The following is a 15,466-nucleotide window of genomic DNA, read 5'->3' as shown; positions in this document are numbered from 1 at the left end:
CCCGGCCACTGCCTCTAGGTGCTGGACGCTCCCCCGGGCGTCCCTGAGCGGTGCGCGTGGGGTCCCAGTGGCCCTGCCCCCGGCCGAGCCCCCGCAGGCGGCCGACGACCTGCCCTCCAGCCTGGACAACCTCAGCGTCGCTTCGCTGCCGGAGGCCGCGGTGGCTCGTCCAAACCAGGATTACAATTTAGTGAATTCTCTGCTGAATCTCACCAGAAGCCCGGTGAGTCGCCTCTAGCCCCGCCCCCACATGGTCGCGTTTGATGTATTTAAAGTGGAAAAAGCTGTTCTCGTTTTGGCGAGAACATCGTCTGTAGTGGAACTTTCCAGCACCTGGCAGTGCCTAGCGTGCGCTGAGGACCGCGGCTCTCTCCCCAGGATGGCCGGATAGCCGTGAAAGCCTGCGAGGGCCTGATGCTGCTGGTCAGCCTGCCGGAGCCCGCGGCCGCCAGGTGCCTCTCCCAGAGCACCTGCCTGTGCGAGCTGCTGACCGACAGGCTCGCCGCCCTGTACCGGGCGCTCCCGCAGGCCGTGGACCCCTTGGACATCGAAACAGTGGAAGCGATTAACTGGGGGTAAGAGCCTTGGTCCGTGTTTTCCCATTAGGGCGAATTCTCACCCCTACACTTTTAAATACTGTTTTGTAATGTAAGAATCTTTTGTTTTGAAAAATATTATTGGTGATCATTAAATGGGATTATTTCTTGAGGCTTCTTTTTAGTTTTTATCAATTAGTGGGAATGCATTTGCATGGAACAATCCCGCCTGCTGCATAGTTAAACTTTTTCCCCTTTTCCATGATCTTGATCAACTTTTAAGAGCTTACATGTAAACCAACAATTTCATATGATTATTTAAAATAAAAAGCCCGAAAGGGAGATCTGCAAGTCCCACAGTTCCTACAGCCGTCTCATGTCTCGTGATCTGCCTGGATAGAATCTCTCCTACCTTGTTCTCCCACCCCTTTTGGTCATCTTTCAGGGCTCCCCCTGGATTCTCATAGGAAAATATGATTGAAGAACATTTCTACATTATTAAAAAGTATAAAGCAACATAAGTAAAATTACCCATAATCATATCATCTACAAGCAAGTTAATAATTTGACATAATGACCTATTTTTGTTGTAAGATTTATTTATTTATTTATGCATACAAGAACTGGAGTGCAGGGAAGGGGTGGGGAGGGTGAGAGGATTCACCAGAGAGAGTGCGGAGCAGAACAGGCGGATCCACTGACATACACTGCTGAGGGGAGCAGCAGGCGAGACAGGACAGGAGAGGTCTGCCGTTCCCTGTGGGTCAACGCCCTGGCCAGAGATGGAATTCAGGCCTGGGCAGTGATAGCACTGAGATGAACTCCTAGGCCACCAGGTTGGCCTCTGGTCATTTCTTTTTGAAGACCCTCCTTTACCTTCCTTTTCTGTCATCCCAGCAGCTGAGAGCCTCTTACTTGTCATGCCTATTCTTTGGTCAGATTTATGGTGAACTTATGAGTAGCTGACTCAATGGTTTTTCTCCTGCATCTCTGTTCTGCGTTCTTTTTCTACTATTTGAGACAATGTCTTACAAATCTCATTTGAAAAGTTTTATCTTTGACTTTTCTGTCTCTCTCCTCATTGTCACTCAGCATTGCTGTATAAACACATTACAAATGAGTTCATTCATATGCCTTGATTTTTTTATAGGTACAGAACTGGATTAATGCTTTTGGGTAACTTTGAACATAGCATTTCTTCTCTGTCCTACAGCTTGGATTCATATAGTCACAAAGAAGATGCTTCAGCATTTCCAGGAAAACGAGCCTTAATTTCATTTCTTTCCTGGTTTGATTACTGTGATCAGCTCATAAAGGAAGCACAAAAGGTTTGAATAATTTTGTTGTTTATGCATAATTTTAAAACATAAATATCTATTAAGTAAAATTTGAACCTTCACTTTATATCTCCAAATATATTTCGTTGTCTTAGGATAGCTTAGTTTCAAAATAAATAAAACCTAATAAACAAGACAGTGTGTGTGTGTGAGAGAGAGAGAGAGAGAAAGAGGAGGGGGAGAGAGAACTCTGGAATAAATCAAAATTGAAGTTTTGTCTCTACATTTATTTAAGTGATAGAGTGCATACTTTACCAGGTGACCTTGTTCTCCCTCCACTTCTCTCTGAGAAGATGAGGTGAGTAGGGGAATATTTTTATGTTGTTCTTATTCTTGGAAATTTAGATAAAATATAAAGACCCCAGTAGCTAATACCTAACCTGAGTTTGTCTGCCATCAACACGATGGTCATTAGATAAGTTTGTTTTATCTAAATCCAATGGATTTGCAAATTGACGGCACAAATTAATCGTTCCAATAAAAAAAAATAATGATGTTCATACTATATTCTAGACCACTGCTGTTGCTCTTGCCAAAGCTGTTCATGAGAGATTTTTTATTGGTGTTATGGAGCCTCAATTAATGCAAACGTAAGTAGCTTCTTTACTTTAAAAACAAAACAAAACATCGTGGGTTTTTTGCCAACTAATTACCTGGGGTTTTTTTTGTTGTTGTTCAGTTCTGAGATGGGTATTCTGTCGTCAACTGCTCTCCTTCATCGAATTGTTCGGCAAGTAACTTCTGATGTTTTGCTTCAAGAAATGGTATATTTCATCCTTGGAGAACAAAGAGAACCAGAAACTCTGGCAGAAATTAGCAGACACCCATTAAGATATCGGTTAATTGAACATTGTGATCACATATCTGATGAGGTAAGCTACGTCCTGATTCATACTTGGACTTGAGCTTTTGAAATGCTAATTTTAGTATGCTTCTGATGTTTTGAATAGTCTCTTTTTTAAAATATGGTTTTAAAAATGGAGGGTGTGATTTACAACTGGTGATTTATAATTCATTGAAGGTATTTTTTAGCTATCCTTCATTATTTTTTGCTTTCAGATAAGCATAATGACATTAAGAATGTTTGAACATCTTTTACAAAAACCAAATGAGCACATTCTTTATAACTTAGTCCTGAGAAATCTTGAAGAAAGAAATTATACTGAATATAAGCCTGTGTGCCCAGAAGATAAGGATGTGGTGGAAAATGGGCTGATAGCAGGAGCTGTGTAAGTTTCTGTCCACTCAGTGAGGTTAGCTTTCTGTGTAGAATTGTGATTCTTTTCTCTTATTTTTCTTGCTTATTCACAAAAAGAAACCCATAAGAGTTAAAGTTTTTTAAAGTAAAGTTCCGATGCCCATTCCTTTAAATTACACATTGTAGCCTCCTTGGCGATCAAGAGGTTAGGTCTCAGTACTGCCTGGCCCAGTCAGGGAGCTGACCCACGTGGTGCAGCAGACCTCGCCTGTCTTGCCTGCTGCTCCTCTTAGCAGGGTATTTCTGTAGATCCACTTGTTCTGCTCCCCACTCCATCTCTGGTGTGTCCTCTCACCCCTGCACCTCTGGCCTGTACCCTAGTCCTACAAAATAAGTAAATTAAAAATGAAATAGATAAATTACAAACGACATCATCTACTAATCCTAAAAATAAAAAATCCAACATATTATTCTTGTTAGTATGATGTTAATTTACCTAAAATATAAATTCCTCAGTTCTTGTATTAGCATAGTTAAATAATGTTTTCTAAGAACATAGTGAGAGCCTTGATTTAGAAAATATAATAAACTTTTTTCTTATACGTCATTAAATTAAACTTAGAGATCTGGAAGAAGATCCATTATTTACTGACATTTCACCAGATAACATGCTGTCAAACCAAGAGTGGCTTAGTTCTTCACCTCCTGCTACTCCTGATCACCCCAAAAGTGATGGGAAAACTGAAGTCCATAAAATCGTGAATAGGTGAGTGCTCTATAAACGTGACTAAGAGCTTCGATTTGTCTTCAGAACATATAATTCCTTTGCTTAGGTTCTTACAGAGCTAGATTACTGAATTTTCTCTTTAAAGATTGTGTCAGCTTTTTGTCACATGTATGTCGCACCTGCCAGTCTAGAAGCTGCAGTCCATTCCAAGAGAAAAAAGCACAACTTGCTGTAGAAGTACAGACAGGTGACCATGTTCAGGCGGCCGCCCGCGCTCCCTGCTGCTCTGCTCCCACGAGGAGGGTCATGCCCGGCGAGCGGCCTTGCCTTTCCAGCGTGTGGCCGTGGCTGCTGCGCTGTGAGAGCCCTGTTCCTTCTCATTGCTTTTGTTTTTGCTTTCTTTGGAAAGTGCCCTTTCTGTGTCGATTGTCTTCCTCCACCTGCTGTCACTGGGGTACCTGGTTCTGGCAGGTGACTTAGATGGTGGCTCACAATGCTAAACTGGAGAGTATAAAACACGAGTTCAGTTGCTTAAAGCCAGTTTCCTGAGATTGTCAAATATCATGAGGATCTGTCATTGTGTGTGTTGCATTTTCGTAGGCTTACTTCTGTCTTAAGTAGAATGAGTAGTTTTTTAAAATAAAACCTTTTAATCCCTGAAATGTAGGCCTGATTTAAGATGCAATTAAAACATACAACTATATTTTTCAGTTTTGTTTTCCATTTGTCCTAGTACTTGACTAAACTGAATATATCGCCAGACTTTTGTGTACATGTAAAGATACTGAGTTGTGATAATATTTATGTCTTTTTCATTTAAGCTTCCTCTGCCTGGTACCTGATGAAGCAAAATCCTCCTACCACGTCGAGGGCACTGGATATGATACCTACCTCCGAGACGCTCATAGGCAGGTGGGTGGCGTGGAGGGGTCTTACCGACTGCGCACAGCATTCTCGCCGCCAGGGCGTTCTCCCAGGCCCTCCCTTTCTCCCAAGGATCCCAGCTCCACTCTCACTACTTAAACTTTCTGCAAGGGATTATGCTTTGCATTTTGCTGACGGCGTCTCGGTTGCACGATTTCTTATGTTTGCTCCTCTCCTTTCCCTTCTCACCCCCCCCCCCATCTTTCTTACAACCCCTTCCTCTTAATTATTTCTTTCTGGACTTGAAATTATAGCTCCCCCAAATCCTTTCCCCTGCTGATCCAAAATACAATTTTTATTGCTTCTATGCGCCACCCACCTGGCTCCGGGTATCCTGCCCATGACCGTTCTCTTCCACCACCATTCTTAACACCAGCCCTGAGCTACAGAAGTTGCCTCTTCTGTCTGGATCTCACTCCTTCCTTCATCCCTGGCCTCTGGCCTTCTCCCTCAATGAAACTGCTCCCTCAGATGTCTCCTCTTAGTAAATTGAATGCCTCTCAACCTTCTTTTCTATATGACATCCATAAAATTCCACATTTTGAAATGTCTCAACTCAGAAAAGCATGCATTTACTTTTCATTTAAATTCTTTGGATTGAAGTATGCTTTATACATAATCATTTTGCAAATTCCTATAATGTATAATTCAAATCTACACTATTAATGAGTAACGTCTGTGATGGGGCAGCTGATACCTTCATATGACAAGAGAGGCAGTGTGAAGGGCATTGGTGTCAGTAGTACCAAGCAATTTCATAAATCATGTTTTTTCTTTCTGTGAAGTTTCATCTCTGCTTTCTAATTATAAATGCAAGTATGAACCTTTCAGCAGTAGTAGAAAACAGGCAAAATCAGAAAACCAGAAACTTACTTTTTAGGTCAGAATTTCAAAAGTGTTATTGTAAAAATGCATCATTAAAAATTGGGACATGTCGGCCCTCCCTGGTGGCGCAGCGGGTTAAAGCACAGCACTGAGAATCTGAAGCCACTTCCGTATGAGTTCGATTCCCGCCTGCTGCCTGCGCCGGAGGAGACCACATGGCGAGCCAGACCTCTCCTGACCCGCCCGCTGCTCCCCTCAGCAGTGTACTTCGTCGATCTGCCTGTTCTGCTCCCCACTCTGTCTCTGGTGAAGCCTCTCACCGCCCCTGAGCCTCTGGCCTGTACCCCAGTTCTGTATGAATAAATAAATAAATCTTAAAAAAAAAAAAAATTGGGACATGTCTTTATAAAGAAAATTATTGAAAGTTAATAATTTAAAACTCAAAAGATATTGAAGAAGTTCATTTTTAGTATTTTAAAAATTTTTGAGAATGTTTAATTTCACATCAAAATAGTTTTGCTTTATTGAATGAAGAGATTGCAAAGAAACAGAATGAAAGAAATCTGTTATACATTTTTTTTTAAATTCAAGTAAATTACATATTGAAAGGCTTAAAATTTATTGTATGTGGTTGTTTTTGTTGATAAAAATTGATATTGTTTAACTACTGATAAACTTTGTATAGTGAAGAGCCAGTTTCTTATTTCTTGTTTCACAGATCCACACTTTTGTAAAATGTAATAAAAACAAATTACCAGAAAAGTGGAGAAAAAACATAAAATACAAACTCTGGTTATCTTGTTAGATTCAACAGACATACAATTTACTAAATTAAATTGCTGGAAGAGGGCGTGAAAGCCCCCTCAGTTTTTGCTCTCACTCACTGCAGTGGTGTCAGTGTGGGGAACAGCGCAGGCCCAGCGACCATGCTTTGAGCAGTGCTGTGGTAACTGTGTGCCAAGAGTGACTCGCCACAGGAAGGTCGGTTTGCCTTCTCAGACGATGTTCCTCTGCTTATCCGTTCTATGCAACATTTTTGGATAGACTTAGTTTATTGTTTAAATGATCTCTATATCTGTGATGAAAAAATGTAAAGGGCTATAAACTCTAAAGGAAAGAGGCTAAGCTCAGTAGTTAAACAGGCTCTTTGGTAAAGTTACTTGGCCTATTTTTCACTCTTCCACACAGTGGTTACTGTGATTGTGATCTTCCCATGTGCCTTTGATTAGGCCTTTGTCTGAGTCATCTCTTTCTTCCCTCTCCTGTGACACCACACAGATAACAGACACTCAGCATTCAAATAGATTTTTTGGTGCCTTTTTGGGGAAGTCATTTCTGTTTCATCTGAGTTTGTTTTGTGTCATTTCTTTAATGGTCCAAATGCTGTTTTTTTTCTCCCCTAGTTCCGGGACTACTGTGCTATCTGCTTGAGGTGGGAGTGGCCTGGGTCTCCAAAGGCCTTGGAAAGGTGCAATTTAGAAGCAGCTTTCTTTGAAGGCCATTTTTTGAAAGTTTTATTTGACAGAATGGGAAGAATTCTTGATCAGGTAAGAAGTTTTAAAATATTAATTTTTTCATATATTGTTACCATTCAGTTTGGGTTAGCACAGGTCATAGTTTAGATTTTCAACAAAGTAGTTTTGCTGTTTCCTTAGTTATTCCATTAGATGACTGTTTCGTAAAAGTGACTGCCCACAACTGGTAGGTTTCCAAGCATGAATCATGTTAAAAGCATTTATTTGACCTGATGGCTATAACAGAATTTTGTGTTGTATTTCTCCTTATAGGTCTTTGTCTTCATATCCTTAACACTTTCTGGTGGCGATTGGAGGGCTTTCTTTTTACGACTAACTGAGAAAGTCTTTTGGTTAGTGCAGATAGAGGCGGACTTGCTACCTTTTATCCCAAGATCTTAAATGTCATTCCAAATTGGATCTTGAGTACTCTGGTCTCACAAAATCACAGAGCAGTGTTTGATGAACTGCTTCTTCAAAGCACTGGTGAATGATACTCCTTTTCATAGGGGCGAGGAAATAAAATGGTCACTTACTCCAAGGTGGATAGAAGCACCATTATCTAGGACATTGTTATGTCTGTCTCACTGACTGTCAGTGGCGGTGAACTGGGGTATCCAGGATTCAGTGTGTGTGTGTGTGTGTGTGGTGGTAGTGGGGGAGTGGGGGGACGCTGTTAGACTTGGTTTGAATCTTATTAAGCAATAAGATAGGGAAATAATAATTGATAGAGCAATATCATCAGTATCAAGACCTACTCTAGAAATTTTCATTAAAATCTCTAATAAAGAATCTAATTTTTTATAAGTAGTTTCTGAAAAGATCATCTTGGAGTCTTCCTCATACTTGAGCATTTTTCCCTTCAGTTTGTAGAGTGCTGACCCAAAGGGATGCTACTGAAGACAGAATATCCAGAAAGCTCTCAATTCCTTTTATTTCCTCAGATGCCATTGCAGGACTTGATAGTGCAGATAAAATGCACATACAGGATTTCAGTCTTTCTCCCTACAGCTGTGATCCATGCACGATTTCTAGTATTATTTTATAAGTGAGGAATCCTTAGTCTTAGTTAATAGAACGCCAGTGAGTTGTGGAGCCCTGCCTCAAACCTTTGGTCTTGAAACCTTGATTTTCTGAGCCATTTTTGGTGAGAACATCATGTAATCAGATCTTAAAGATGATCACAAGTCCTGGTGTGCTAAGCACACTTGATTTACTTTCATATTGTTTCCTTTCTAAATGTTTTGCTTAGGATGGCATTTGCATAGATTTTCTTAGTATATATCCATAACTGTCTCAGAGTGGTTAGACTGGAATTAAATTTTTACGGTGGATAACTAATAAAGGAGCTAATTTCTGCCATTTTAATTCATGACAAAATTGTGTTGTCACAAAGTGAAGACACCAGGAAAAGGGTAGGGAGGCCCTGCTGGTGAGAGATTTGACCTTGAGCATCTAACTTAGCCACTTGTCACATTTTCTTATTCTAAAAGTGAAGTTGCTATTATTTGCCCTTCCTGCATTTGGGGGTAAGAATTCAATAGAAAAAAAAAGTTTAGAACACTTAAAAATACAAAACGTTGTTAAATCCAAGTAGTATGAGAAATTTTAACAGGTTATCAAGTTATTGAGATTTTTGAAAATTTGATTTGAATCTTATTGTTCTAGCTGTGTATTAGGCTTTTAGTAGGACTGAGACCAGGTTTGCTGGTGTGACAGCAAATATGCTTTTTAATATGCTTTTTAACTCAGTGTTTATTTTCTTGAAAATGGATCTTTTATTTAGTGTGAACTCAGTAAAAGTGGGCCAAATTCATTTAACATGTCTGGACAATCTGATTAACTTCCATTGCAGGTAAATACTGAATAAAATACAAAAGAAAGGGGTCCAAAATTGTAGATCTAAAACTTGGTAGCATCACCCCTTCCAAAACCTATTTTTTTTTTTAAAGTCATTACCAGAATGAGGAAGAGACCATTTCAGACATATGGTGGAACAGTTTCTACTGAGCTGACATTTATTTTCATTTTCACTTTAAGAAATCATTTGTGCTATGTGGAGGTCTATGGGGGCCTCAGTGGTGGGTATAATGTGGTGACATAGCCCTAACAGATGTGAATCTAGGCCTCTCGGTCATATACAGTGTTGTAAACCAGTATCGCCTAAAAAATAAAGCTAAGAAAAGAAATGATCTGTGTCAGCCATAAGCTTTTCTTCAACAACCAAAGGCAGACTTTTGTTCAAATAAAGTTAAATACCAAAGTAATATCATATGGAGAATATACCAAGTTTAAGTGACATTATATCCTTATTTAGAACCAAGTTGTCATTGGCTTATTTATTTCAGCACCTGTAAATGGCAGAGTTAACTTCCTGAAAAGAAGAATCATAGGCAATACTTTAGTTGTACATTAAATAACATTGCTCATATTTTCATTCCAAATCTCACAGAATTGAAAAATGTTTCATTTATGCCTAAAATACAGTTTAGTATGAATTTCTATGAGTTGTGTCTTGAAGAAGCACATGTGAACATGTTCTGTTGCACATGTTGTCAAGGAGAATGTATTCTACAAACCAGCCTTGAATAGGGATTCCCGCCTCCTTTTATTTGTTTTGCCTAAGACTAGATTTTGAATAAGGATGACTCTGGGATAACTGTTCTCAGAAAGTCTGTGTTCATGGATCTCTAGTGGTAACTGAAAAAGTCCAGCATTGGGCTGAAAGCACAAAACTTGGGTTTTGTTCATGTCAGCACCTTTGATCACTTCTGCTTATACACCCAAGCTTTTCTTACCCTCTGAATGCAGAGACTTGGTTCTTAGTTGGTTTTTGTTATGGTCAAGGCTTTGAACACTGCTTGGAAGCATTCAGCATCCATGATTAGTATTAAACTTAGTCCTGAACCCTCCATACAGCATTCAGCCAGACACCCAACTTTTTATCAACTTCACAGTAAAGTCAGTTTTGTTTTTGCCTCCCTCCCAAGTTTCCTTTTGCTGCTTCTAAGAAGAAAACTGGAAGAAATTTCTGTTGAAACCTCCAGGCATAAATACAGAAGGTTTTTGCTATAAAACCTTTTGCTTTGATTTTAACATTCTCCAGAAAGCACCTGTTTTCTAGGAAGAGTAAAAAGATTAAAAATTAAAAACTAGAATTTAGTTGTGATGCTATGTATGAAAAAAAAAATGTATGAGAACTCACAAATACAGCATTGTTTTGGAAGAGTTAATGCCCTTGTGGTAAGTGCTATCTCTGTGCTGTATCTCCCCCTTCACTTGAGGCAGGCGGGAGTCATTTCTAGCCCCAAGCAGGCTCATTCAAGTTTTGTGACTTCACTTTGGGACGTGGTCGAATAACACAAGGAATAGCATTTCTAAAATTAAGGCTATTATATTTTAAGAGATTTTAATACTTTTCCTTTAATTTCTTTTAGCCTCAGACTTAATTTGCCCTTTGTAATTAATATCCCAAATGACATTTTCATGGTTTCTTCTGATGACCGCTTGAACTTAATTAAAATTCTGGCTATGGTATTTGGGTTTTAAATATGTGTTTATATGCATCGTCTTTAAGTTTTAGACCCCTAATTTATGCACTTCGACTAAGATGGTGAGAGCTAATTTAGTTTCATTGTAGAGGGCGTGTGGAGGGGGGAATAAGATGTAGGTTTTGAATGAAAGAACTAACTGGATAAGTAAAGTGTTTGGGTTCTGCATATGTCTTAAGTGATGTCAGATGTCTTTTTGTTTTTCACCTCTCCACAGCCATATGATGTAAATTTACAAGTAACCTCGGTGTTATCTAGACTTTCTCTCTTCCCTCATCCTCACATCCACGAGTACCTTTTAGATCCTTATGTGAACCTTGCGTCGGGCTGTAGATCTCTCTTCTCTGTAATCGTCAGGGTGAGTTATTAGTTTTGTTGTGTTCTCTAGCATTGATAAGTCTGTCCAGTTAACATCTTAATATCACTTATATAATTAGTCTTGCATAACGAGGAATCTGATATAATTAGAAGTAATTATTTTACTACAAAATATGGAAGAAAAAAAGTTAAGTGATTTATATAGTATTAAAGTGAAGGGATGGATGAGTCCATCAAAAATGGTTATGTGAACAGTGAGAGGGTCACTGTTATGAACCATTAACCTATAATAAAAGATATTCTTTATTGAGTAACAGGAAATGGTTGTGTTTTAACACTGAAAACCCCTGTGGACGTGATTATCAAAACTGAGTTCCTTTTGTCTCTGTGATATAGGTTGTTGGAGACCTTATGGTTCGAATCCAGCGCATTCAAGACTTTACACCTAAGCTTCTTTTAGTAAGAAAGCGATTACTTGGTCTGGAGCCTGAAGGCCCCATGTAAGTCAGTACTTACATATTTCTTTATCTAAAACTTTCCCTCGAACTTGATGAGCAGCTAAAGGCTTGAGTTGATTTACTGCCTGATTTTCCCTCACAGTATTGACCACATCACGTTGCTGGAGGGTGTGATCGTGTTAGAGGAGTTCTGTAAGGAGCTGGCCGCTATTGCATTTGTGAAATACCATGCTTCCTCTACACCATAAAGAGCACCTTTCAGGACGCTGAGGGACAGAATTGGTGTGTACATTTCATCAGCAAAATGCAGCTCCATCCAACCAAGAGGATTAAAAGCATTTGTAAATGAAGTGCTGCTGTAAACTGGGCAGAACCATTAAGAACCCACGGAGAGACACTGTCGGTAAACCTGTATAGTGTTTTCTTTGGCTTTCTCATAATGGTTCCAGATGTAACACTCACATCCTGGAATCCAGGGTACAATCAGGAACTTCAGGAGCTAAGCATTTCTAATGACTTTGTGAAAAGCTGCAAAATTTCCAGTGTCATGACTTTGATGATATTTATGTTATTTGAATATCCTTTTAGGCAGCAGGGCAGTTTGACATTCTCTGGGACTCAAATGCTTATATTCTTTTGGATTAACAAGTAGCAAAAAAGGACTAATTTTATAACTTTTTAAGGTCAGAATTCTTATCAAACAAAATATGAAAAAACTAAATGAGGAAAAAAATTGAGGAACCATCAAATGAGTGAATTAATAACAGGAGATTAAAATATGTAGAGCACCATTAACTTTCTTCAGCTTTTCTAAGAATAACAATTTACTATGATAAAAAAATTCTTGATTAATATAATATATATATTTTTAAAGAAATATTCTTCTTTTACCCTTCTGTGCACATAGCCATGTTAGTGGTGGAGTTTTGTGTGTGAGTCCCAGTTTAAACTGTCATTTTTGCAACAATATTGAATTTAGGCTCCCCATTGGTAGCGTTTACTAAAATAGTATTTTTTAAGTTGATTAACATGTATTGGGTCGAGAACCATTTTTGCCTAGCCATCTCTCCTCTCTGAAGACTGTTTTATGATTTGATGTTCCTTGTGAGCTGCATGGTGGCATCTGTAGGAGACTGATGAGTCTTAGGCAACAATCACAGTGGCAGTGGCCTCCTTCATGTTTACATTTAATTTTTCATTTGTTCATTCTTTTGTTTGAAATGATCCTCAAGAAATTGAAAAACAAACTAACCAGTCTGTCCTGTTTACATATTAAGAACTGAGGTAGAGTGTGAATGGTAGGCGTGAGGCAGCGTGTGGGCCTCCAGGGCTGTGCTGGCCCGGCGCCTGGGCGGACTTGCGAAATGGTGTTTGCTGATCCACGTTACGCCACGTTCTCTTCTCCCCTCAGTGATGCTTACTGCTCAAATACTGCTTTTAAGCTTCTTTCTGTTCCTCCCCTCCCGCCCCCCTTCCTTCTTAGTTGAAATATTAAGCAGCAGCACTTTTCTCTGTATTTTTCCATGGACTGATATTTAGGGGAGTAGATTTTCCATCTTGAACGCTACGCCACGGCTCCTCCGGGAAGCTGGTCTCTGCGGCGTGTCTGAGACGCTGGTGTGTGGCGAGTGCGTAGACGGGTGTGTTAGACCTACTGCTGATTTTGATGGATCGGTTTTCTGATTTATTTTATAGTTAGTTTTTGCTATTTATTAAGAACGAAATACCAGAAGACTATGAATATTTTTGGCTCTGGAATGTTTACCACTTAAAAAAAACAAAAAGACTAAATTTCTAATTTAATGCAAATCTCTGTTAGTTCTTTCTAGAAATGTATTAAGCTAAACAATGAAAAACACAAACGTGGGGGATATTTTGTGCATTACCTTGCTTAAGTGATCTTTAAAGGTGAGAAAGCATTGCCCATTCAAGCAAGGAACATGGCAGCCTCTCGCTTTTTAGATGTAGTGAGTAGGTTTGTTTAAAAAGCATTAAGAGATACTAGATATTTCTTAATGTTTCAGTAGGTATTCAGCAGTGATGTTACCACTTGAACCAAATACTATTTTATCCTTGATTTCACAATGGGACCTTATAGCTAATCTATGAAACCAAGATCCGGAAAGCTTTAACTCTTAAATTTATGTGTGTATGCTGCTTATTAAACCAGTTATTTTCCTAAGTTATTATAATGACTTTGGTTTGTAATCAGTTAAAGCTTAAGGAACAATTTACCTTCTAGGTTTTTTTTATTTCCCCTATATTTAGTTTATACCTAGAGCCTGTGTCATTTCCCACAGTGAGTTGGATTTGTGAGGGAAACACTGTACTATGTGACTAGTAAGTCTTTTTCTTACTGTCTCTTGAAAGCTGAATATTTCTATTATTCAGTATTTGTAAAACAGTGACTAAAATGCAGCCTGTGTTGGGTGGAAATGACCACCCTGACAATTGATTGCATAGCAACTTCCAAACTGGACTTCAGCCTTGCTTCATAGTGGCATCAGTAGGTATACACGTTTTTGTTTTTTTTTTTTAACATTTTCTCTAACAGCAGTCTCTTTGTTGTTGTTTTTTTAGTAATGAGCCACATTCTTTACTTGCTAGAATTCAGATTTATCCTTAGTCAGTTATCATGTAGTGCTCATAACTGTGTAATGTTCTCATAATGTATCTGTGCAATATGGGAGCTATGAGTGGATTCATAGCTTTTGGTTTAATTGTATAATACTGTGTACATGTGTATATAAATGTATATACATAAGGACCAAAATCCTTAGCTTGCTTACACTGTTGCTAGTGTGAAGATTGTTACACTTAATTTTACAGGCCACAAATTATGGAATTCATAATTCATGGTAACACATTTCCATAAATTATTGCATTAATAGACAATTACCATTTAATTATGAAGTTTCATAGTATTGACAGAAGTTACAGTGAAGTGTGAGAACCACAGCTGTATGGTAATTACATTTCGGGTTGTACAGTGAATTAAATATGCATGTCATTGTGACACTTGATGTGACACATGGTTGATAATCATATTTCTGGGCCCTGTAAAGTAGTGTTACCATAATACTCTGTTTGGCCTCCTGCCTTGTTTACATTAAACAAAGGATATTTGGGAAATTTTTCTATCAAGCATTGTGCAGGTTGCTGAGGGTGTGACCGAGGCCTGGTTCGCAGGCTGCCTGTGAGGAAGCTCTGCAGATGGCGACTGTGTACCTACTCGCTGCAAAGGAGGCTGATCGCGTTCAATTTTTTGTGCTAACTGCATGCAGGTCGAAGAGGGATAACCTAAAAATAAATAATGTAATTTAAACAAAACGTCTCATGTCTATATTATATCAGCCTTATATTTTTGTAGCATTCTAGTTGGAAGCATTGTGGTGCGCTGTTCAGTCTACAATAGTAATTCAAAACACAAAAAGCTTTGACATACTGCTGTCGGTAGGTCCCGGGATCACCGACTCATGAGAGCAAGAAGAAATCATCAGAATAGCTGAGAATCCCTATGGGTGACCCACATAGGTATCCACCACTCCATTCCCTAAAGAGAGAAGTACTAGAAAAAGAATTTACAGTAATTAATGTTTTTTGATATATTTATAGCATATAAAAACTTTTCTCTATGGCAATTATTAGGTTAATCCGACTTGCGTGAGTGTTTACCAAAGTCTATAAATTGAAAACTAGAAGAGGAAAGTTTACTATTAACCCCTTGATTCTTTTCGGCCAAGGTTATTAAAAACATTTTCAGAAGGAAGCTGGTGGCGGGTGGGGGTGGTGGGGGTTGTGGCGGCCTCCGGCTGGGTTGCAGAGCTGCGCTGCTCCGAAGACGCAGGCACGTGACCACAGATGCCAGGTCTGAACAGCCCTGTTAAGAGTGCAGTTACTTAGAACTTGTTTAGTGTTTTATCTTCACGAAATTTAAGGAGTTAATGTAGAACTGCTATGGTTGAGACTTTGTTAGAGGAACTTTCAAAAAAATAAAACAATGATTTAGTCAAAAGTTACTGAACTTCCGGTGAGCCACGTTTTGAGATGGTAACCGGAAGAAGCCGTTGCTCCTCCG

At 39.1% G+C, this 15,466-nt stretch overlaps 1 protein-coding gene across 1 annotated transcript in view; it reads left to right on the top strand.

Annotated features, from left to right (window-relative positions):
* FAM160B1 (family with sequence similarity 160, member B1) overlaps positions 1–14,708 on the top strand; it is a 22,633-nt gene extending 7,925 nt beyond the window's left edge. Inside the window, exons 7-18 of the mRNA XM_012723458.1 lie at positions 2–223; positions 379–575; positions 1,750–1,864; positions 2,387–2,463; positions 2,553–2,745; positions 2,933–3,102; positions 3,694–3,837; positions 4,620–4,710; positions 6,951–7,094; positions 10,830–10,970; positions 11,327–11,430; positions 11,531–14,708. Of these exons, the coding sequence (XP_012578912.1) occupies positions 2–223; positions 379–575; positions 1,750–1,864; positions 2,387–2,463; positions 2,553–2,745; positions 2,933–3,102; positions 3,694–3,837; positions 4,620–4,710; positions 6,951–7,094; positions 10,830–10,970; positions 11,327–11,430; positions 11,531–11,636 (1,704 nt within the window). The 3' untranslated portion in view covers positions 11,637–14,708. The remainder of the gene's footprint in view (position 1; positions 224–378; positions 576–1,749; positions 1,865–2,386; positions 2,464–2,552; positions 2,746–2,932; positions 3,103–3,693; positions 3,838–4,619; positions 4,711–6,950; positions 7,095–10,829; positions 10,971–11,326; positions 11,431–11,530) is intronic.
* Positions 14,709–15,466: the final 758 nt, after the last annotated feature.

The sequence above is a fragment of the Condylura cristata genome, unplaced genomic scaffold, assembly GCF_000260355.1.
Source record: "Condylura cristata isolate star-nosed mole 26May11 unplaced genomic scaffold, ConCri1.0 scaffold00011, whole genome shotgun sequence".
Lineage (NCBI taxonomy): Eukaryota > Metazoa > Chordata > Mammalia > Eulipotyphla > Talpidae > Condylura > Condylura cristata.
The sequence above is the reverse complement of the archived record's forward strand: the minus strand, read 5'-3'. Positions and strand labels throughout refer to the sequence as shown.